The sequence below is a fragment of the Hylobates moloch genome, unplaced genomic scaffold (assembly GCF_009828535.3).
Source record: "Hylobates moloch isolate HMO894 unplaced genomic scaffold, HMol_V3 SCAFFOLD_15, whole genome shotgun sequence".
NCBI classification, from domain to species: domain Eukaryota; kingdom Metazoa; phylum Chordata; class Mammalia; order Primates; family Hylobatidae; genus Hylobates; species Hylobates moloch.
The window spans coordinates 93,233,863-93,258,184 of record NW_026652290.1 but is presented as its reverse complement, the minus strand read 5'-3'; the positions used below and the strand labels follow the sequence as shown (position 1 = coordinate 93,258,184).

The following is a 24,322-nucleotide window of genomic DNA, read 5'->3' as shown; positions in this document are numbered from 1 at the left end:
GCCAGCCTGCAGGTCCACCCACACCTTGGTGCCCCAGCATGGCCAGGCCTCTCCTTTCCAAGGTCACGTCTTTTCCCTGGCAGGGGCTCCTCCCACTCTGTGCAGATCTGAGGCTGGGGCTGGGGGTGGAGGTGGGGAGAGGGTGGCTCTGCTGAGAAGGATACATAGGGGTTGGTCTCCGAGGGTAAACCGTTGAGCTCGAATATGTTGAGGAGGTCATAGAACTGGCCATGGGTGTCCCCGCATACTGTAATCTTCTCTGTCTGAAAGAAAAGAGGCCACCGGAGAGGGAGGGGCCCAGAAAGAGACGTGGGGAGGGGGCAGAGGTGAGGGGAAGGGTAAGAGTTCACAGTAGACCGAGAAGAATCATGCAACAGACACAAGCAGGGAACACAAATGAAGAGGGTGGGACAGAGACCAAGAGGCCAGGAGAGAAATGGGATATTCAGGAGGAAAGGCACAGGGGTGGGGGTGTGAGGGAGAGAGGGAGGTGGATCCGTGAGTTCCTGAGCTCTGTGGCCCCTCCCCAGCCAGAGAGCCCACCCCTGCTGGCCCTCCCCGCACTGCCCCACAACGCGCACCTCTTTGAGTGTGGTTTCCACGAGCGTGCTCAGCTTGGAGAGGACCTCTTTGACCTGTACCAGAATCTGGAAGGCAGGGCAGACTCAGTGGGACCGGCTGCAGGGGCTGCTGCCCAACCCGGACCCGAAAGCCTGCACTGCCCAGGAGACGCTGCTGGGCTGAGGGTGACGGAGAAGCAGGGAGAGAAGAAAAAGGGCAGGGCAGGCCTGGGGGAGCAGGGGCAGGCGGGGCCGGAGGCAGCCGCAGGCTTCTGTGGCCTGTGCAGTGCCGAAGCATTGCGATTGTTTCATATGAAAACCTGATTCTTGAATTATCTTAAAATACTCAGCATCATGTGGAAATACATGCATGAATCCAGATCGTAGAACGTTTTATAAAAGAACTGGCCTGGACACAGCACGATGTCACTGTCATAAAAGAGTCTCCCAAAAAAAAGAAGTGAGACTTTCTAGGTAAAAAGAGGTAAAACGGCAGGTCACAGGCAACACTGGTGCTTTCAATGGACCCTGAATTTTTTAAAAGCAGCTAAAAAGGATGTTTTGGGGAAAGCTGGGGAGAATTAAAATATTAATAGATGTCTAGAAATGCAGATGATTTATTTTTCACAGATTGGAGATGACCTTGACAATGACATGCATATTTGTCAATGTTTCCAGATTTTCTGGATGGCCTGTGGACTGTCTACCTTAGTATTATCATATCAACGATGAATTTCTAAGGTAGGACAATTCAGCTGTGGTCATACAAGAGGATGTCTTTGTTTTTGGGAGATCCAGGTTATGATGGCTGCAACTTAAATGGGTTAGAGGAAAAAAAAAGAAAAAAGTATACACATACAAATGCATATATAAGTAGACAGACACATAAAGTTAACACATTCAAATGTTCACAAGTGGTGAATCTGGGTGAAGGGTGAACAGATGTTAACTGTACTGTTATTTCAGCTCTCTGTAGGTTTGACAATTTCCAAAATAAGCTGGGGGAAGAGGTGTTAAGAAAATGCAGGAGGCATCCACTTCTAGTCAGAAGGTAGAAACGTTACAAAGGACTGTCTCGCCTTAAAGATGAAAACAAGCCAAACAAGCAACAAAATCAAATTTAAAGCCAGCTGAGAGCTGGCAATGCAAAGGGACCTAAATTAATCAAAATGCAGACAGGACGAGCCCTTCCTTGGGGAAGGAGCCCACAGTTTTCATCCTGGTGCGTGGCAGGAGGGCGGGATGCCCTGCGTGAGGGGAAATGAGTGGAAGTTCATGACCATGTGGGGATTTGGCGTGACAGATGAAGACTCCAGTGAGCCCCAGCACAGCCCGCCTCTGTCCCCCCGCCAACTCCCTCACACGGGCTTCATGGAAGGTTGGGCGTGAGGGAGTGGGGTGCAGAGAAACCTCCTGAGGTACAGAAGTGGGGGTGAGACTGGAGAGCGGGGAGCACCCCAGCAGCCCCATAGTCTGGCGGCAGGGCTGAATACCAGAGGCCTCCCACAGTTCCAAAAGCTGGCGACTTTAAAACATAAAGACATCCCTGGAATTCTGCCAGGGCTAAGATCCCAAGCTCTGCTGAAAGGAAAGTCCTAATTCTACTCTGAACACATTTAAAGCCGGTGGTAAAGAAACTCCAACAAAAGCTGCCCCTAACCTACAGATGAGGTTCACACAGCCCCTCCCTCTTGTGGCTCAACAGGAGAAATGTGAGCCATTTTCTTATCTGTTTATTTGTTTTAAGACAGGGTCTCACTTTGTCACCCAGGCTGGAGTGCAGTGGCTCGATCACAGTTCACTGCAGCCTCAACCTCCCAGGCTCAGGTGATCCTCCCCACTCTGCCTCCCAAGTAGCTAGGACTACAGGTGCCAACCACCATGTCTGGCTAATTTTTGTTTTTTTTTTTTTGTAGAGATGGGGTTTCTCCAAGTTGCCCAGGCTGGTCTTGAACTCCTGGGCTCAAGCGATCTGCCCACCCTGGCCTCCCAAAGTGCTAGGATTACAGGCCTGAGCCATGGTGCCTAGCCTAAGTGTGCCATTTTCTGAGGAAAAACTCTATTTACCTCAGTCTCTAATGTTCTTTTATACAAAATGCCTGGCATACAATAAAATTATAAGACACATGAAGAACTGGTACCAGAGCAGACTCAGAGATGAACCAGATGATGGAACTATCAGACAGAGACTTTAAGATAACCATGGTAAATGTGTGAAAGGACTTAGTGGAGAAGGTGGACAATATGCATGAACACATGAGACACAGAGATGAAAAGTCTATTAAAAAAACACAACTAAATGAAAATGCTACCAATAAAAAATACAATATAAGAAATAAATAATTCATTTGTTGGGCTTAACAGCAGTTACAAAGAATCAGTGAATATAAGGACAACTGAAATTATCTGAACTGAAATACACAGAGGAAAAATCGTGAAAAGAATTTAAAAAATTCAGGTCATTAAGATCTAAGGAATAGTATCAAATAGTATCAAAGGGCATGTTATTAGCTTTCCAGACGGAGAGGAGAGCAGAAATGGGAAGAAATCTAAGAAGAAATAATGGCTAAGAACTTTCCAAAACTAATGAAAGATATTAACCCACAGATCAAAAAGGCTCAGTGAATACAGGATAGACTCAAAAAAAGCATATCAAAGCCCATCATAGTCAAACTACTAAAAAACAAAGATAAAATCTTAAAACCAGTGAAGAAAAAAACAGACTATATGGAACAAAGATAGGAATGATTGCTGAGTTCTCACAGAAACAATGGAGGTCAAAAGGCAATGGAAAAAAAAACACATTTAAAGCGCTGAAAGAAACAATGTCAACCTAGAATTCTACATCCAGCAAAGACACCCCTAAAAATGAAGACAAAATAAAAACATTTTCAGGCAGACCAAAGCTGAGAGAATTAGTCTACAGCAGACGTGCACTGTAAGAAATGCTCAAAGTATTCAGGCAGAAGGGGCATGACACCAGATAGAAACCCACATATGGGAGAAGAAACAAGGAGTAAGAGAAAGGGTAAATATAAAAGATATTTTCTGTGTATTCGTACGTATATTTCTTTAGAAGACTAGTGTCTATTTAAGGAAATGATAACAATATATTTATAGCAGATGCAGAAGCATGACAAGAGCACAAAGGCTGGGAGAAAATAAAAGCAATTACAATATTGTAAGATTCTTTTTTTTGTCTTTTGAGATGGAGTCTTGCTCTGTTGCCCAGGCTGGAGTGCAGTGGCACGACCTTGGCTAACTGCAACCTCCGCCTCCTGGGTTCAAGTGATTCTTCTGCCTCAGCCTCCCGAGCAGCTGGGATTAAAAGTGCGTGCCACCACACCTGGCTAATTTTTTTTTTTTTTTTTTTTGAGACAGAGTCTCGCTCTGTCACCCAGGCTGGAGTGCAGTGGCGCAATCTCAGCTCACTGCAAGCTCTGCCTCCCAGGTTCATGCCATTCTCCTGCCTCAGCCTCTCCTAGTAGCTGGGACTACAGGCGCCCGCCACCACACCCGGGTAATTTTTTTTGTATTTTTGGTAGAGACAGGGTTTCACCGTGGTCTCGATCTCCTGACCTCGTGATCCGCCCGCCTCGGCCTCCCAAAGTGCTGGGATTACAAGCGTGAGCCACCGCACCCGGCCACGCCTGGCTAATTTTTGTATTTTTAGTAGAGACAGGGTTGTAGAGATGGGGTTTTTGCCACGTTGACCAGGCTAGTCTGGAACTCCTGACCCCAAGTGATTCACCTGCCTCGGCCTCCGAAACTACTGGGATTACAGGCGTGAGCCACTGCTCCAGGCCGTAAGATTCTTATATTGTCCATTAAGTATCATATTATTATTTGAAAGTAAAATAGGACAAGTTAAAGTTACACGTTGTAATCTTTGGAGCAGCCTTTTTCATCCAGGGTTCCGGGAAATGATTAAGCCCCACAAAAAATATTTTCAATGATATCTGCACAGTTCTCCTAAGGAGAGCACACAGATTCACAGGACAGAAGTTAATTCACTGCGTATATAATGGATGCCTAAGGGAGTTAGGGCTTAATTCTCTCTATAGAGCCTCGGCTGAGAAGGGCTGCTCTAGAGCAACCACGTAACACTCCACCCCTCGCCACACACATTCAAAAGTATAACAAAAAATTTAATAAAACAGATGAAATGCTAAAAGATTCCTGATTCACAAAAAAGAAAGTCAAAGAAGGAGAAACAGGGGAAAAAAAAAACAAATGGGACATATAGAAAAGAGATATCTAGACAGTAGATTGAAATGCAATCATGTGATTGCTGATAGTTAAATATAAATGAACTAAACACTCCAATTTTTTTTTTTTTTTTTTTTTTTTTGAGACGGAGTCTCGCTCTTTCACCCAGGCTGGAGTGCAGTGGCGCGATCTCGGCTCACTGCAAGCTCCGCCTCCCGGGTTCACGCCATTCTCCTGCCTCAGCCTCTCCTAGTAGCTGGGACTACAGGCGCCCGCCACCACGCCCGGCTAATTTTTTGTATTTTTAGTAGAGACGGGGTTTCACCGTGGTCTCGATCTCCTGACCTCGTGATCCGCCCGCCTCGGCCTCCCAAAGTGCTGGGATTACAAGCGTGAGCCACCGCGCCCGGCCCTAAACACTCCAATTAAAAGGTAAAGATTGGCCAGGAATGGTGGCTGACACCTGTAATCCCAGCACTTTAGGAGGCCAAGGCGGGTGGATTATCTGAGGTCAGGAGTTTGAGACCAACCTGACCAACATGGTGAAACCCTGTCTCCATTAAAAATACAAAAATTAGGCCAGGCATGGTGGCTCATGCCTGTAATTCCAGCACTTTGGGAGGCTGAGGCACGTGGATCACGAGGTCAAGAGATTGAGACCATCCTGGCCAACATGGTACAATCCCATCTCTACTAAAAATACAGAAGTTGGCAGGGCATGGTGGTGCACACCTGTAGTCCCAGCTACTCGGGAGGCTGAGGCAGGAGAATCACTTGAACCTGGGAGACAGAGGGTGCAGTGAGCTAAGATCGTGCCACTGCACTCTAGCCTGGTGACAGAATGAGACTGCGTCTCAAAAAACAAAACAAAACAAAAATTAGTTGGGTATAGTGGCGTGTGCCTGTAATCCCAGCTACTCTGGAGGCTGAGGCAGGAGAATTGCTTGAATCCAGGAGGCAGAGGTTACAGTGAGCCAAGATCACACCACTGCACTTCAACCTGGGCAACGAGCGAAATTCCATCTCAAAAAAAAAAAAAAAAAAAAAAGGTAAAGATTGTCCAACTGGATAAAAAGGCAAGACCCAAGTATATGCTGTTTATAAGAAAAACATTTTAAATATAAAGATACCAATGGGTTAAATACAAAAGGGTAGAAAAGTTATAGCATGCAAATATTAAGTGTAAAAATCTGGTTTAACTATATTAACAGAAAACATGGATTTCAAGCCAAAAAGTACTGAAGTCACTTCATTATAATGAGTCAATTCATCAAGAAAGCACAACAATCCTAAATGTGTGCCTAATAAAAATTTCAAAATACAGGAAGCAAAAAACTGAGAATTATAGGGAGAAATAGGCAAATCTACAAGTATAGTTGGCGCTTTTAACAGCCCCCTCTCAATAAATGATTGAGCAATTAGAAAAAATAGGCTATAAAAGATTTTTAACAGCAGTCTCAACCATCTTGAACTAATTGACATTTATAGAGCCCTATGACTAATGACTGCAAAATACACACTATTTTCTAGTACATACTGCAGGTTTGCCAAGACAGATCTAAAAATAGCCCCAATGGAATCATCCAGAGCGTGTTGTCTGACCAAATTAGAAATCAGTAACAGTAACATCTAGAAGTCCCCAAATATTTGGGAGTTAAACAATACCCTTCTCAATAACCTATGGATAGAACCAGAAACAATAAAGAAAATTAGAAAACAATTCTAACTCAATGACAATGAAAATACGACGTATCAAAATTCACAGGATGCAGCTAACTTACTGCCTGGAAGGAAATTTAGTTTTAAATGCTTTGTGTAGAGGAAAAGATGTAAAATTAACAGCATTAATGTCCATCTTCAGAAGCCAGAAGAGAGCAAATTAAGCCTCAAGCATCCATAGAGAATAATGAATGAAAAATCAATGAAACAAAAAAGACAATCGATAGAGAAATTCAACATGAACCATGAAAACATGTTCACAAAAAGACTTGTCCAAGAAAGTTCATAGCAGCTTATACTTATAAAAGCTACAAAGTAGAAATAACCCAAATGTCTCTCAAAAGACTGCATGAACAAATCATGGGCTGTTCAGACAATGCAGGACTTGAGCTACTGATACACACAACATCCATGTACGAATCCCACACACACTATGCCACATGAAAGAGACACTAAACGCTGTAAGCCCATACGACATTGACATGAAATTCAAAACCAGGCAGAATTAATTTACAGTGGTGAAAAATCAGATCAGTGGTTGCCCCTGGGATGAGAGTGAGGGCTGACTAGAAAGGGGTCAAAGGGAGCTTTCTGGTTGACAGAAATGTTCTGTAACTTGCTTGGGCAGTGGGCACATAAAACTCTAAAAACTCATCTAACAGGACACTTCAGATTTGTATATTTTATTGTGCATTAATTATACTTCAATTAAAAACAACCAGGAATGTGGACATTCCTCCTCCTGTCTCACCCTTAACAACACGATCATCGACAGCTAACCCATACAGAGCGCTAACCATGTGCTAGGCACTATTTGAAGCACTGATGTGGATTACACGCAGTTGTGCCTTACAACAGCCCTTGGTGGAGACAGTATGATTATCTCCACTGTACAGAGGAGGGAAACAAGGCACAGAGAGGTGAAGCCATCTGCCCACAGGCACACAGCTAGTATGTGGGAAGGCAGAGATTTGAACCCAGGCCGCTTGGCTCTCTAGGACCTATCAAATGGCGGCTTCCCACATTGCCTGCACACTCCTGTAAGAGTCACCTGCCTGTCAACCTGACTCACAAGAAGTCCCGCATCCTCATAACCAAGCCAGGAGGTAGTGGATCTCAGCAGTTCCCCAAAACTATGGTAAGGTCCCTGTAGCCCTAAGAGGTCAGGGCAGGGGGCCTTGTCCAGATGGGATACCAGAGCCCGAGTCTCACTCAACCAGTTAACACCCTGTGGCCAGCTGCCCTCCTGGGTCAGGGAGGGGGTGGTCTCAGGACTACAAGCAACCATCAGGTCCCAAACAACCTGCAACAACCAACAGCCACAGACGCCCAAGAGCCTAGGATGAGAACTCAAAGCAACGGACTCTACTGCTTCTTCACCTTTCACCCTGGGCCAGTCACCTGGCCTCTCTGGCCCTTTGTCCCTGCATCTGTCAAATGGCACTGCCTGCCACCTCCCCAAACTGCTGTGGGATGAGATGAGATCATGTGGTAGGCCCTCGGCACAGTGTCCGGCACACGACTCCTGCTCGGTGTTGGCTGTCATGGCCGCCCTTCTCCTGTCGTTTGGCTCAGTGCCTGCGGCTGGCAGTGTTGTGATGCCATCACAGGGTTCCTGGGCGCCCGGTACCTGACAGGTGCATTACCTGGTAGGCGCATTTCCGGTGCAGTTTCTTCTGGTCCTTATACCACTGCATGAGCTCCTTCATGAAAGTGATTGTCACTTTGCCGTCCTCAAGCTTGGGTCCACTGTACTCATCCTCAATGGCTAGGGTGTGAATGAGGGGAAACGAGAGTCAGTGACCACAGCCACTGTGAGGGGGAAGGGAGTCTCGCTCCCAGGGATGGGGCAAACTTGGCTGTGGACACACAGGTTGAGAGACGGACCGAGCGAGTGAAGAGTCCCCTCCTGGGTCAGGTCTGGCCCAGAGGCCTCTTCCTGACCTCCCTGTCTTCCTTCACCCACCCCCCTTTACCCTATTCAGTTTTATGGCACTTAGCACTATTCATTTCATGACTTGTTCATTATCTTATCTCCCTCCTAGAATATCAGCTCCATGTGGACAGGAAGGGTTTTATTCATAGCTGTACCCCCAGTGCCTAGGACAGTGCCTGGCACATAGGAGATGCTCAATAATCATCTGTGGGATGATCCAGAACAATCCCTTGGATCTTCTCAGCACCTAGAGGTGAATCAGACACAGCCTGTGGGGCCTGTGCTACTACCCAGAGGGAGGGCCTGTGAACTGGCAGGCGGTCCATGGCTCTCCAATCTCGCTCACTGGGAAGCGTGAGGCCCAGCTTTGGACTGCGGATGGAGCGCCCTGGAACGCAGGCAGAGGAGCCAGACAGCAGCCTGGGGGCAGAACAAGGGGCTACCCCTGAGCCCACCCCCACCCCCAGGGAATGGAGAAGGCCCGTGTGGAATGTGCTGGGCTGCAATGTGGAGCATCCAGGCCGGACTCACTCATGCTCTCGATGTCCAGGGAGTCCACCACGGAGCGCTTGTGCTCGTCACCCGCGATGGCCCGCTCAAAGGCCTTCTGCTTCACGATCTTGTTGCACTCCTGGTATTTCATTTTGGCATCCTTGTCGTGGGGCTTCACCTTGACCACCTGGGTGGGAGGGAAGGGGCGTGCACACTGAGGCCGAGGTGGGGGCACAGCGGTTGCCCCCAGGCTGCCCAGCCCTGGGTTCCATGAACGTGGAAGTCAGACCGCCTGGGCACCAGGTGCTGATGGTGCAACCCTAGACATGTTTAACTGCTGAGCCTTGGTTTCTGCACCCCAAAACTGGGCACAGGAAAGCTGCCCGCACGCGTGCACTTCATCAATCTTAGCTATGAGTGCGCTAAAATCAAACAACTGCCTGAGGACTGTGGGCTCAGCTTCGGGTGCCCTGTGAGAATCTCTGTGGGGTGAGCAGCGTCCCAAGCACGTCCTGATGCTACTATCGTGACTACCAAGGTGGCGGGAGCATGAGAGGAAGGGCCCGGACGGGTCTACGGTCACAGGAACAGCCCAGACTCACGCAAAGGGCCAATGACTTGCTGGACGACATGGGCTCCCTGAGTCCAGGTTACCTCATCTCTAACAGGGAGGTGACACACGGCTCCCCTGCCAGGGCTGTGGGAAGGAATAAGTAACACAAGGGGCCTGGCACGCAGCAGGGGCAGGCGGGCAGCAGCACCGAGTGCTGTCACTTCCCTCCCTCACCCTCTGGGGAGGCCCGGGACAAAAGATTTCCCTGTTTTGTCCACTGAAGAGAGGAACTGAGGGTCACAGATCCCAGACACCGGGTTCAAATCCCAGCTCTGCAAGTCATGAGCTGGGTGACCTCAGGCAGGTGAGTCTGCCTCTCTGTGGCTCAGTTTCCCTCTGAGGTGGCACTGAGAACCGTATCTCCCTCAGAGGGCCACTGTGTGAGGGCTGCATGGGTGAATGCTTGTGAACCCTGCACAGAGGTGCCAGGTGAAAGGAAACTCCACGTGGGCGCCCACTGCTCTTCACGGTCCCCCTTCTGGGGCTGCTGCGCTGATGACCAGATCATACATGATAGGCATGGGGCGTTCAGCTTTGGGACACAGCAAGTTCCCAGTGAAAGGAGCCCTATCCCCTCCCCTCCCCCTACCTTATTTACCCTGATTCCTGCAAACTCTGATCTTCTAACCTGAAAAGCAGACTGGATTTGGGGGCTGGATTCAGATCCTGGCTCTGCTACTTACTTGCCATGTGACTTTGGGCAAGTGACTTCACCTCTGTGTCTCAGTTTAGTCACGCAGACCTCGTCTGACCTGCCCACCATCCTTAGCCTCCCCAGGAGCGGACCCCCATATCTCCTGTGCCAGAAGACAGACTGGGAGGTCCCTGGGCCGGCCCTCAAGGAGCAGGGGTGGCCTCTGGTGGAAAGCCTGGCAGCATGACTCAGAAACCTCCACAGAGACACCCACTGGCCCCTGCAGGTTGGTGTGATAGAAGCGGGGGGTGAGGCTCATCCACGCTGGGAACAGGTGTGTGCACCAAGCGGGGTGAGAAGAGCCCAGGCCCAGCAGGCCACGGCCTCCTCCCTGTCTGGGCAGGCCCAGGGCACCCTGCCAGGCAGCTCCGCCTGGGCTGTGGGTGGGTGTAAGGCAGGGGAGGAAGACAGCGCCAAGCAGCCCCTGGCATCCTTCCCAATGGGGATTGGTTATGTGCCCACACCCGGCTGGCATCCAAACCAGCATGTGGCCTGGCCCATGCGGCTCCTCCCACCCCTCTATACCTCCCAGCCAGACCACTCATGTCCCCAGCGTGCTGGCTCCTGGCCTTTGTGCAGGCTGCCTCTGCCCAGAGCACCTCATTCACACCTCCACTTCCTCCTCCAGGTCTCAGCCCCACTGATCGCTCCTCCAGGAAGCCCCAGAGGCTGGGTCAGGCACCCTCTCTGGGCTCCCAAAGGCCCCTGGGCTCCCTTGTTCCAGCCAAGAGCCCTGCTGGGAACCGGTCTGTCCACCCCACTGGAAAGTGGCCCTGTGAGGGCAGGGCTGAGGCTCAGCCATAGCTGTGCCTGCAGCAGTCAATGAATTTCCCCTCCCCCCTTTCTCCAAAGAAATGAATGAGTGACTGAGCATTTCCTCCCCGCCAGTCTCCTGTTCTCCGGGGGCGGGCGGGCTGGGAAGGCAAATGAAGGCAAACAATGACAGTGCAGGGAGGAGAAAGGGAGTGGGAATACCAACAGTGGCAGCGGCAACAGTAATGATACACAGCTCACTTCTGGAGCACTTACTATGTGCCTAATATCGTGTGAGCAATTCACTTGCTCATTTGTCCTCCATGCACCTCTACATGGCAGTGTTTTCACAATCCTCATCTGACAGACGAGAAAACCAAGGCCTGGGGAGGTGAAGTCACCCACCCAGGAAGCCAGGATTCCCTTCTCTCCCAGGCCAACCTGCGCCAAAGCCCAGGCTCCTGATTTCTGCCATGCACGCTGGGAGGGGCTCCCCTTCTGCCACCTCCCCTCCCTGCCTGGGTCTCTCATCCCCGGGGCACACTGCATGCCCTCCAGGGAGGCAGCGTGGGGCAGTGGTTATGAGCCTGGGCTCTGGGACTAGGCCTCTTGGGTCTGAATCCAGGCCTGTCAGGGCAGGCGGCCTCCCGTCTCAAGCCTCCCTCAGTTTTTAGAAAGTAGGGGTGGTGCCAGCACCCCCTGGAGGACTGTTGTGAGAACTTAATGCCAGGCAGCAGCAGGCAAGTGCTCATCCCAAGGCCTGCTGCTACTGTAGCTGCTGCGCTGCGCAAGGTCTAGCTGGGGCAGTGAAGATGCCCTGCTGCGCTCCTGCTCCTGAGGAAGGTCATTCAGTCCAGACCACAGGGGACTCAGCTCCTGAAGGCCCACTGGGTCAGAACTTCACACTGAACTTTTTTTTTTAAAGTGGCATTTAGATTGTATCAAGGTCAGTATTCTGACTGTGATATTTATGTAGTTATGCCAGATATACGTTTAGGGAAAACTGGGATTTCTGCATTACTTCTTACAACTGCAGGTGAATCCACAGTGCTAAGTAAATAAGTTGTTTCTAAAAGCATTATCTTCAGTGGCGAGTACTCATGGGTAATGATGTCTGGAGCTGGTGAAATGGTAACACAGGTTCACAATCCCCGAAGAAGCCCTGGGGGCTGCGTGTATTTGGGGATTGGGAATTTTTTGGATTTTAGTAAGGTGATTTGGTGGATGGCTGGGTGCAGTGGCTCACGCCTATAATCCCACCACTGTGGGAGGCTGAGGTGAAAGGATCACTTGAGCTCAGGAGTTCAAGACCAGCCTGGACAACATAGTGAGTTCCTATCTCTAGAAAAAAAAAAAAAAAAAAAATTAGCCAAGTGTGGTGGTGCCTGCCTGTAGTCCCAGCTACTTTGGGGAGCTGAGGTGGGAGGATTGCTTGAACCCAGGGAAGGCCGCAGTGAGTCATGATTATGCCATCACACTCCAGCCTGGGTAACACAGTGAGATTCTGTCTCAAAAAAACCCAAAAGAAAACAAAACAAAAACAGCCACATGATTTGGTGTACATCCTCTATCATAGGACACCCCCAGCAGGTCCAGGGCAGCACCTAGTAATCACAAGCACACACACATGGCCATTTCTGCAGCAAAACCTCCAGACACGCCACTGGAGAGTAATCAAGACCATCAGCAGCCTCTTAGTAGTTCACGTCAGGTTTTGCCACTGAACGAGTTGCCCAAACTTACCTGAACAACTGTTCTTCATAACTGCTTGGGTTTTAAAACTGAGGGTGAGGGCTTATAGAGGAGCATCAAGATCCCACGTGGGGTGGACCCACAGTACAAGGTGTAACAGGGCATTCTGAATATCTCCAACATGCAGACAATGAGCTGCAGCCCAGATGGGAGCCGTGCCCGCCTGAGGCATGCAGGCAGCTGGGGGAAGTCAGGTTTCCAGGGCAGGAAATGCCGCTGCCCAGTGACAGCCTGAAGCCTGACATGAGGGTTTTCACCCTAGTGGGTTAGTTTCTGGTGAATGAGTTTGGCAAGTCATACCCAGCATTTTCTGTACAGTAAGTCAGAGGAGAGACCACCAGGGTGCACTGCCTGGGCTAAGGGTGAGTGCTGTGCCGAGAAACTCGGACCCACTGCACCTGCCCTGCTTATGGCCTGACTCTGGGACAGAGCTGCCACCTCCTGGCTGTGCAACCTCAGTGGAGTGAACTACCCTCTGGACCTTGGTTTCCTCACCTATAAACCAGGGATAAAGAAAGTCTCCACTGTGCAGGGTAGCTGTGAAGACGAAATGAGTTATTACTGCATGAAAGTCACAACCTGGGCCATGGCGAGTGCTGGATGAAACAGCGGTTGTGACTATTCCTGTTACTTTCACAGATCCATGCTGTAGGTGTACAGGCACTAGTATCCTCTTGAAAGGCAACACATATTTCTAACTGACTGTGCTGGACTCTGCTGTAAGGAACCCAAAGCCACAGAACAAAAACCAGGAGATCCCAGGAAGGGCTAGGGAGCACAGAGGGAGTCCCCCAGATCCGGCCTAGGTCTGCACCCAAGTTCCAAACATAGACAGGAAAGAAGAACATAGGTGGTGTCTTCTGGAAAAGGACCCTGTGAGGAGCAGATCCATCACGAGAGTCAGGGTTCTCCAGAGAGACAGAACCAATGAGAGAGAGACACACACACAGGCTGGACGTGGTGGCTCACGCCTGTAATCCCAGCACTTCGGGAGGCCAAGGCGGGCGGATCATGAGGTCAGGAGATCGAGACCATCCTGGCTAACACAGTGAAACCCCATCTCTACTAAAAATACAAAAAATTAGCTAGGCGCGGTGGCGGGCGCCTGTAGTCCCAGCTACTCGAGAGGCTGAGGCAGGAGAATGGAGTGATCCCTGGAGGCAGAGCTTGCAGTGAGCCGAGATCGCGCCACTGCACTCCAGCCTGGGCAACACAGCAAGATCCCGTCTCAAAAAAAAAAAGAGAGAGAGACATACACACAGTCATGAGCTGTATAATGATGTTCAGTCAACAGTGGCCCACATATACGAGTGTGGTCCCAGAAGATAAACACACTGAAATAGTCCTATTGCCTAGTGACAGCATAGCCATAGAAATGTCTTAGCACAACGCCATTACTCACACAAATCCATGATGAAAAAAGAAGCCAAGCGAACCACCATGGTCATTTTTCTGAAAAGAGCCACACCTCCTCAAGGGCCCCACGCAGGTCCTTCAGGGGTATCCAGAAGGCACTGTCACCCTAGATGACAGCTCCATGCGTGTGACAGCCCCAGAGGACCTTCCAGTGGGATGGGGTGTGGAGGCGGGAGACAGTGATACTGATCTCCTGACCCTGTGTAGGCCTAGGCTAATGTCTGCGTTCGTGTCTTCATTTTTAACAAAAAAGTTTAAAAAGCAAAAGAAATTTTTTTTTTTTTTTTTTGTTTGAGACGGAGTCTCTCTCTTTCATCCAGGCTGGAGTGCGGTGGCGCGATCTCCGCTCACTGCAAGCTCCGCCTCCCGGGTTCACGACATTCTCCTGCCTCAGCCTCTCCGAGTAGCTGGGACTACAGGCGTCCGCCACCAGGCCCGGCTAATTTTTTGTATTTTTAGTAGAGACGGGGTTTCACCATGGTCTCGATCTCCTGACCTCGTGATCCGCCCGCCTCGGCCTCCCAAAGTGCTGGGATTACAAGCGTGAGCCACCGTGCCCGGCCTAAGAAATATTTTTTCAACAGAAAAAAGCTTACAGAATAAGGATATAAAGAAAATATTTTTGTACAGGTGTATATGTGTGTTTTAAGCTAAGTGTTATTACAACAAAGTGAGAAAGTTTTAAAAAATTAAAAAGTTTATAAAGTAAGTTACAGTAAGCTAAGGTTAATTTATTATTGAAGAACCAAAAATTTTTAAAAATAAATTTAGTTTAATCTAGTGTACAGTGTTTATGAAGCCTACAGACATACACATTCCTGTCCTAGCCTTACATTCACTCACCATTCACGCACTGACTCACCCAGAGAAACTTCCAGTCCTGCAAGCTCTATTCATGGTAAATGCCCTAAACAGGTGTACTAGATTTTATCTTTTTTTTTCTTTTGGAGACGGAGTTTCACTCTATAGCCCAGGCTGGAGTGCAATGGCTTGATCTCGGCTCACTGCAACCACCGCCTCCCCGGTTCAAGCGATTCTCCTGGTTACAGGGCCACCAGCCTGTAATTTTTGTTTTTTAGTAGGGTTTTCCCCATTTGGCCAGGCTGGTCTGAATTCTGACCCCAAAGTGCTGGGATTACAGGTGTGAGCCATGACTTTACCATCCCTTTTCTACGTTCCGATGCACGAATACTTAACTGTGGTGCTACAGTTGCCACAGCATTCAGTAAAGTAACATGCTGTACAGGCGTGTACCTAGGAGCACTCGGCCATGCCACATAACCTAGGTGTGTATGCAGTAAGCTGTAACATCTAGGTTTGTGTAAGCACACTCTACGATGCTCACACAATGAAATCACCTAACAACACATTTCTCAAGAACTACCCGTTGTGAAGCAATGCATGACTGTACCTATGCATGTGGGTATATATGAGAGGGCGTTTATTAGGAGAATTGCCTCATTCCACACCGTCTTACCAGTAAGTACAGAGTAGCTGCTTCATGCTCACTAGGTCCAATTAGCAAAATGCCATCAGTGTCGTGGACCAGTGTGATAGCTTGCAGAAGGGAAGGGTGGTCCAGATCCCCGTGAAGGAATACTACTTTACTGTAAACAAGAGCAAAATAATGTCTTTTGTAGACCTGGATGGAGTTGGAGGCCATTATTCTAAGTGAAATAACTCACTAATGGAAAATCAAACACTCTATGTTCTCACTTGTAAGTGGAAGCTAAGCTATGAGTACGCAAGGAATACACAGTGGTATAATGGAAACTGGAGACTTAGAAGGGGGAGTGGGAGGGGTGAGGGGTAAAATCTATGTACTGGGTGCAGTGTACAGTACTCGGGTGACGGGTGCACTAAGATCTCAGACTCTGCCACTATACAGTTCATCCCTGTTATACAGTTCACCCATGCCACTAAAACCACAGGTACCCCAAAAGCTATTAAAATAAAAAAGGTAACAAATTAATAAAAATTTCATTAACAATTTTTTAAAAAGAAAAGATCCCTGTGAGAGAAACTGTAACCCAGGGCTGAAGGACTGTTATGTCCCTGAGGCAGGCAGCGAGGGTGTGGCACTGGCCTTGCCAACTGAAAGCAAACTGCTTCTGGTGGGTCTTACGGACAGGGATGGAGAAAGGACACTTGCCACAGGAGTAGCTGCATGGCAGGTCCAGGAGATGCGTTCACCTGCTCAAGCAATGAAACCGCATGGTACAGCAGCTGCAACTGGGGTCACCACCTGGTGAAGCTTACGATAATCTCCTGCCATTCTCCAGGATGCAGCCGTCTTCTGCACAGGCCAAACAGGAGAGTGAAGTGGGGATGTGGTAACGCTCTCCGCCCCTGCGGCTTTCAAGTCTCTGATGGTGGCACTAAGCTCTACAATCTCTCCAGGGATGTGCTGCTGTTTTGATTTACAATTTTCCTAGGTAGAGGCAGCTCTATGGCTTCCATTTAGCCCTTCCCACCATAATGGCCCTTACTCCACAGCTTAGGGAACCAACGTGGGGATTTTCCGCCAGCTGCTGAATACATTTATTCCAATTGTGCAGCTGGAACGGGGGAAATAACCACAGGAGGGGTCCAGGGACCCACTCAACCCACTGAGAGTCGGACCTGAGCTAAAACTCCATTCATCACCAGGTCCCTATAAGCCCCTATTCTGACTGGGGCGCAACAGTCAGATTATTCTAATTGTGGATTTGCTTCTGTGTCCATGACAGACATATTGCCTTCAGCAGCTGAGTGCTGACACTTGGTCCCTGCCTCTCCAGGATCTAATTGTTCCCACTGCATGTAAGTTTTCTAACTGAGTGACTGTGGTTCCCACCGTAAGGTCCAGCTTGCAGAGAGGTGCAACCAGGGATGCCGGGGCCCCCTCGTAAATCTGCTTCTGAAAGTATTGGTGAAAGGTGTGTTCTCTGGACCCTCCAGTGTGGGTGAGTGGGTTTTAAGTGACAAATCCACTCAAGCATTCCAATTTCCCTAAGCCTTTGAATCCCTGTCCTCTATGTTAAACCAAGAGAGACCGGGCATCTCCAGCTCACTCCTGGTGGGCCGCCTTCTGATCCCTGTTTCAGTCAAACTGTCAGCATCTTCTCAAACTCCCCGAGCAGCAACATTACATGCAGAATCTGGGGAAGAGGGGTTGGGGAAGATGTTGGTGTGACTCTGCAGTTCTAGCCAAGGGAGAAATACACTGGTACAGTGATTATAAATTTTACTTCTCTCTTTCTTTCCCCTACCTGATGTAGTGGTCCTAGCACAAAGGCTCTATCTACAGTGCTGGAAGCAGGGATAATTCCTAAGAAACCATAACTATGTTTTTAAACCTTCTGTCAGAATTCCCAAGGGCCGGATGGGAGTGGGTTGTGCTTTCACACCATCTGGCGAAACTGGGGCTAACAGTGAACGCAGTTATATAGCCTGGTGGTAAAAATAGCCCACTAGTCCCACACCTAGGTAACCGTACCCTATCTGAATGGAAGTGATCTAAGGGGAGGCATGTGCTAGATTAGTTTGCTGCCTACGACCTAGACCCAGCACAGTGGCCAATTCCATTGTCGCTTCCAAAAGGGTGGGTAAGAAAAGTTAACTGGTGAGCCCCTTTAAATGATCAGGCCCACAGAGGCACTGGAATAGGAGAGCAGTCATATCCCACTCCTCACTTAAGGGAAGCACTTATCGCCTGAAGCCACGTGCTACGTGGACTCTAGACTGCCACCAACCACAGACACCGTAACTCACACCCTCTAGTTCCACAATGGATGGGCAATTATTAATCAATGCTATTTCTGTAAACCAATGATATTTCCTGAAAAACCCCTTTTATAATCACCCCTCTTCTCATTTGTCCTTTTTTTCTTTAAAAGCTCAAGCAGGCCAGGCATGGTACCTCACACCTGTAATCCTAGCACTTCGGGAGGCTGAGGCAGAAGTCCAGGAGTTCGAGATCAGCCTGGGGAACACAGCAAGACCCCATCTCTACAATAAAGAAAAAAATTAGCCAGGCATGGTGGCATGCACCTGCAGTCCCAGCTACTTGGGAGGCTGAGGTGGGAGGATCACTTGAGCCCAGGAGTTTGAGGCTGCAGTGAGCAATGATGGTGCCACTGCACTCTAGCCTGGGTGACAGAGTAAGATTCTATCTCTAAAAGAAAAAAAAAACAAACAAAAAAAACCACAAGCCTCTCCCTTGTTCTCCAGTGCTTTTCCCAAGGTAACTTGAAGTGTTTCCAGGGCTGCAATTCTCTCAACCTTGGCCCAAATAAACTCTGCCTATGTTAATTTTGTCTCAGTTTCTTCGGTTATGTCAATGTTTTCTGGCCCTGTGAGCAGGGTTCAGAGCTACCCACTCAGACACTGGGTGCCCCTGGACTCGATGCTCAGTATCAGAACAAACCCACTGTGTTCTTCCAACTCCACAGGTTCACTGGGGGAAAAAGGGTGAGTGCTCCTGAATCTGGACCCCCTCTCTTGTCAGGTGAGGTCTAGACTTTATTTGAGTGGTTCTTTCTATCTCTCTTTTTCTAGAATGAAGGTTTCCATCTTTGTCTATGAGCAAGGGATTCGAGTTTCAGGGGGAAAAAAAGACAACTGCCTTCTCCACCGCTGCTTCACAGCAGGAGGCCCGGGTCACAGTACTGGCATTCTGGCACTGGTGGCGGCACTTCTGAGCTGAAATTAGACAGCATGCTTTTTAAATTGCAGCTGCTTCCAACTAAGCTGCATGAGGGTAAGTCCTCTTGCCTCAAAGAGAAGAGAAAATTGCCCCCTTTGACCACTGGATTCTTTAGGCAACCAGAGACTTTGCAGAGGTATGGGGACGTTTTTCCATGCATGACGTGTTGGAGTCTTAAAGGGCCTCCCATTAGGACGAAGACCAGTAAGGACTCTTGCTCAGCTGGAAAGGTATGAATAAGGGACTGGTCACTCTGATACCTGAAGCACTCTGCTGCCACAAAGTGATAAGAGATTCCAAGACACATAAGAATACGCCTCACAATTCACTGGTGACACCTGGAAGAGTGACACCCACAAAGTGGCACACCTCGACCCAATATACTGTCCGGGCCTTGGTCACTTTTGAGAAGAAAATTCTAAAATTATAGGGGGCTGGGTGTGTGGTTCATGCCTGTAATCCCAGCACTTTGGGAGGCCGAGACAGGTGGATCACTTGAGGTCAGACGTTTGAAACCAGCATGGCCAACATCATGAAACCCTGCCTCTACTAAAAACACAAACATTAGCTGGGCATGGTGGCTCACGCTTGTAATCCCAGCACTTTGGAAGGCTGAGGTGGGTGGATTACTTGAGGTCAGAAGTTCAAAACCTGCCTGGCCAACATTGTGAAACCCTGTTTCCACTAAAAATACAAAAAGTTGCTGGGCGTGGTGGCTCATGCCTGTAATCCCAGCTACTTGGGAGACTGAGGCAGGAGAGTTGCTTGAACCCAGGAGGTGGAGGTTGCAGGGAGCTGAGATGGCGCCACTGCACCCTAGGCTGGGTGACAGAGCGAGACTCCATCTCAAATAAATAAATAAATAAATAAAATTATAGGAAACTGCTCATTGAAACTGAGCTTTGCCTTAAGGGACAGCCCCCCCGCCCCGGTCCCGCAACACCAGCTGGATTTATGTCTGATACCTATGGAGCTCCATCCTGCAAATACCTAGGTAAATGGACCCAGAGGCGTGAGATAAGCCCAAATGAGGGTCTTGAAATTCCTAAATTAATGTATTTGTGCACACAATTGGAAAAGGCAGGATTTAGAACTAGACAAATCAAATGGAGACCTACTTCCTGTTTGTCCTGGCTGCAATCTCATAAGAGATTTGAAAAGTACAATTTTTTTTTTTTTAGGAAACTCCCCCAGAAAACTCTTTAAATGCTCAAACCGTCTGCTGAACTTTGCTGCAAGATTTACAAAAGACAAACAGCTTGAAATAATGATTACCCTAGACCTCTAATAAACGAATATGCCCCACCTCCCAAAGTAAATTCCTTGATGTCAATTTTAGAAAGGGAAAGCCAAGAAACAGGTAGGTTTGCTATCTCTTTAAAAACATTTTTTTGAGACTAGAGAAGAGGTCTTGCAATGTTGCCCAGGATTCTGGCCTCAAGTGATCTTCCTGCCTTGGTCTCCCAAAATACTGGGATTACAGGTGTGAGCCACGGCATATGGCTGAATGTTTACTACCTGCCTGGCTAAAACCTGATTAAAAGTTTTTAAAGAGTTCTACAGTCAAAAGCTGACTTAATTAAAAGCTGATATTTGGTTATATATGTATGCACACACATACACACACAAACATATACGTGTGTTTTGACACCTCTGTTCTCTCTGATTTCCTCTCTTCTTAAACTGCTCCTAACTATACCCAATCCCTCTTTCTTCTTGTTGACATGATTTTTGCTAAGGATAATGTAAAACTTAATTGCTTTATGGAAAACAAGATCTCCTTGACTGGCTCCTCTAAGTCCTGTTCTTTGATGTACCTCTGTCTGTCCCTCCTTCCTCCTGCCAACTTTGGTATCACATGAGGGATCCTCTGTTTATCCGCATGAAGCCCCACACATTGTGGGTAAACAGGCTCCTCTCAGGTCTAAAGCTCTATTCTCTTTTACATAGAACTCCTTGACCTCTGTAACTTGTCGATACATACATGTGTACAACATGTGTGCTATACGTTGTGTCTACATATATGTTATGTCTATACATGTTTTTGTATATTATCTACATGATACAAAATTAAAGATAAACGAGCACTCACAAATTAGAAGGTAAGCCAAGGCCAGGCGCAGTGGCTCATGCCTGTTATCCCAGCACTTTGGGAGGCCGAGGGGGGCAGATCACAAGGTCAGGAGATCGAGACCATCTGGCCAACATGGTAAAACCCCGCCTCTACTAAAAGCATGAAAAAATTAGGTGGGTGTGGTGGTGTGCGCCTGCAATCCCAGCTACTCGGAGGCTGAGGCAGCAGAATCACTTGAACCCGGGAGGCAGAGATTGCAGTGAGCCGAGATCGCGCCACTGCACTCCAGCCTGGCGACAGAGTGAGACTCCGTCTCAAAAAAAAAAAAAAGTAAGCCCAAATGTTTTCCAAGTTCACGTGACCAGAGTAACTCTTTTGGCAAATAAAACTAGTTTAAAATTGTTAGTTTAATAAAAACTATGTCGGCGGCCGGGCGCAGTGGCTCACGCCTGTAATCCCAGCACTGTGGGAGGCCAAGGCAGGTGGATCATGAGGTCAGGAGATCGAGACCATCCTGGCTAACACGGTGAAACCCCGTCTCTACTAAAATTACAAAAAATTAGCCGGGCGTGGTGGCGGGCGCCTGTAGACCCAGGTACTCGGGAGGTTGAGGCAGGAGAATGCCGTGAACCTGGGAGACGGAGCTTGCAGTGATCCGAGATCACGCCACTGCAGTCCAGCCTGGGCGACAGAGCGAGACTCTGTCTCAAAAAAAAAAAAAAATAAAAATAAATAAAATAAATAAATAAATAATAAAATCTGTCTTCTGAGTTACCAGCAAAATATGTATGTATCTAACTTTAAGGTTCTTACTTCCATGATACTTGCCTAACATACAATAATAAAAAATGGTTAATAGAAAATTTAACTTGAGATGATGGCTGGATTTGTCTGTCTCATAAAATTTTCCCAACAATCGCTAAAAATGAATAAATTAAATACATATAAATAGAATCAAGTTTATAAATGAACTTTTAATAATAATTATGTTTTATAATATGCCTACTTAAAAAGGTTTCTCAAATCTTTTAGTAATTATGCCCTTAGGGTTTTACTAAGCTAAATTAATGAAAAATATTCACTGAATATCTAGATCATTTCCAAATAAGAGATGATGCTAAGACAGTAACTACTAAATATGGCTTCTGGCTTCTTATTTTAGAGAAACAAGATACTGAGATCTGTTAGGAAAAATGTCTTGTTCCATTGAAAAATTGTTCCACTAGAAACCCTATATTTCTAAAAATTATAAAGACTGCATTCAAAAATTACTGCTACATGACTGACAGTTAAAAATTGCTTACTTCTTAGGTTTTTGCTATGAATTACGGTTACTAAGAGTTAAAATTCTAATACGTGATAAGAGAAACAATTCTATATACAGAATGTCTAAGGTGTGGTTTTGGTAAGGAAGGTTATACACAAGACAGAGGATGTGGTTTTGTTAAAGGAAAAGCAATTTTACTTATTTTAGAGGTAAAGATTGTACTAAATTAAAGGAATAAAAGAAAGAAAAAATGAGATAAACTGAATAGATATGGAAAGTAAGGAGAAAAAAGAATGGAAAAATTTGTAAGTTATAAAAGATTCATGGAAATCTTATCTTGTATGGTCAAAGCTGATTGAGATTGGATAGATTTGTTTATAGGGTTTTATTAAAATTAGCTTTACCATCAATAATACATTGATGCAAAGGAAGAATTTGTTTTTCTCTTTTGAACAAGATTTTGGTATAGTATTTTTTTTTTTTTTTTGACATGGAGTCTCGCTCTGTCGCCAGGCTGGAGTGCAATGGCACGATCTTGCCTCACTGCAACCTCCGCCTCCCGGATTCAAGTGATTCTCCTGTCTCAGCCTCCCGAGTAGCTGGGACTACAGGCGCATGCCACCACACCCGGCTTTTTTTTTTTTTTTTTTTAATTTTTAGTAAAGAGAGGGTTTCACCGTGTTGGCCAGGATGGTCTCGATCTCTTGACCTCATGATCCGCCTGCCTCAGTCTCCCAAAGTGCTGGGATTACAGGTGTGAGCCACCATGCCTGGCTGGTGTAGTATTAATAAGAGATAACAGAAGATTTTCCGGCCGGGCGCAGTGGCTCACGCCTGTAATCCCAGCACTTTGGGAGGCCGAGGCGGGCCGATCATGAGGTCAGGAGATTGAGACCATCCTGGCTAACACAGTGAAACGCCGTCTCTCCTAAAAATACAAAAAATACATTGGGCCTGGTAGCAGGCACCTGTAGTCACAGCTACTCGGGAGGCTGAGGCAGGAGAAAGGGGTGAATCCGGGAGGCGGAGTTTGCAGTGAGCTGAGATCGCGCCACTGCACTCCAGCCTGGGCGACAGAGCGAGACTGTCTCAAAAAAAAAAAAAATTTTTTTTTCATTTACCTTTTGGGTAAATTGCAAAACACAAAACAAAAATCCCAAAAAACAAACAACACAGAAAAAACAAAAAACGGGAGGGGGAGAGAAAGATTCTGTTGCTTTTATGCTGTCTTTATTAGGTCTTTTGATTATTTGGGAAACTGAGTCTCCTCTCTGCCAAAGAGTAAAGGTTTTTGCTTTTTAAAATCTTCTAATTATCACTTTGGCTAAATGAATGACTATATTATTTCACAGTGATGTGTGATCCTATTTTGATTAAGTGTTTTAAACCTTTGACGCATTTGTAGGGTTTACAAAACCAAATTTCAGGGCTGGGTGTGGTGGCTCACACGTGTAATCCTGGCACTTTGGGAGGCTGAAGCGGATCACTTGAGGCTAGTTCAAGACCACCTTGGCCAAGATAGCAAAACCCCGTCTCTACAAAAAATACAAAAAAATTAGCGGGGTGTGGTGGCACATGCCTGTAATCCCAGCTACTTGGGAGGCTGAGGCACAAGAATCACTTGAGCCGGGGAGGCGGCGGTTGCAGTGAGCCAAGATTGTGCCAATGCACTCCAGCCTGGGCAACACAGTGAGACTTTGTCTCCAAAAAACAAACAAACAAAAAATCTAACTTCAAATTCTAAAATTAAGTCTTTTTGACCTCGAACTAACTTCTGGATGTCAGGGACCCCAGAAGACCAAGAGAGACATATTAGGCTTACCTGGGATGTTAAAAACCATATGGGAAGTATTGTCACGTAGGAAATGGTGCTGATCTTTTTTGTTATATTTGTATGGGTCTCATTAATATACGTTCCAAAATTGTATAGATTTCTAAAGAAGAAACTATGTCCTCGTATATGTTATCAGTTATTAATTATGATTATTATGTTAAATTGTATGTTGTAGAAATAGCCACATTTCCTGGTCAATTGAGTCTTTAACCATGGCTGTTCTAAGTCCTCTGTCATACACAGGCAATTATTGTTTTACTTTAATTCTTCTCAAAAAGTATCTTACAGGCCGGGCGCGGTGGCTCACGCTTGTAAT

General features: G+C 47.3%; 1 protein-coding gene across 1 annotated transcript in view; it reads right to left on the bottom strand.

Moving 5' to 3' along the window:
- The window catches only part of PPP5C (protein phosphatase 5 catalytic subunit), a 38,280-nt gene that overhangs the window by 731 nt on the left and 13,227 nt on the right, over positions 1–24,322 (bottom strand). Inside the window, exons 3-6 of the mRNA XM_032176489.2 lie at positions 8,956–9,103; positions 8,135–8,256; positions 582–647; positions 68–263 (exon numbers count right to left, since the gene is read on the bottom strand). Of these exons, the coding sequence (XP_032032380.2) occupies positions 68–263; positions 582–647; positions 8,135–8,256; positions 8,956–9,103 (532 nt within the window). The remainder of the gene's footprint in view (positions 1–67; positions 264–581; positions 648–8,134; positions 8,257–8,955; positions 9,104–24,322) is intronic.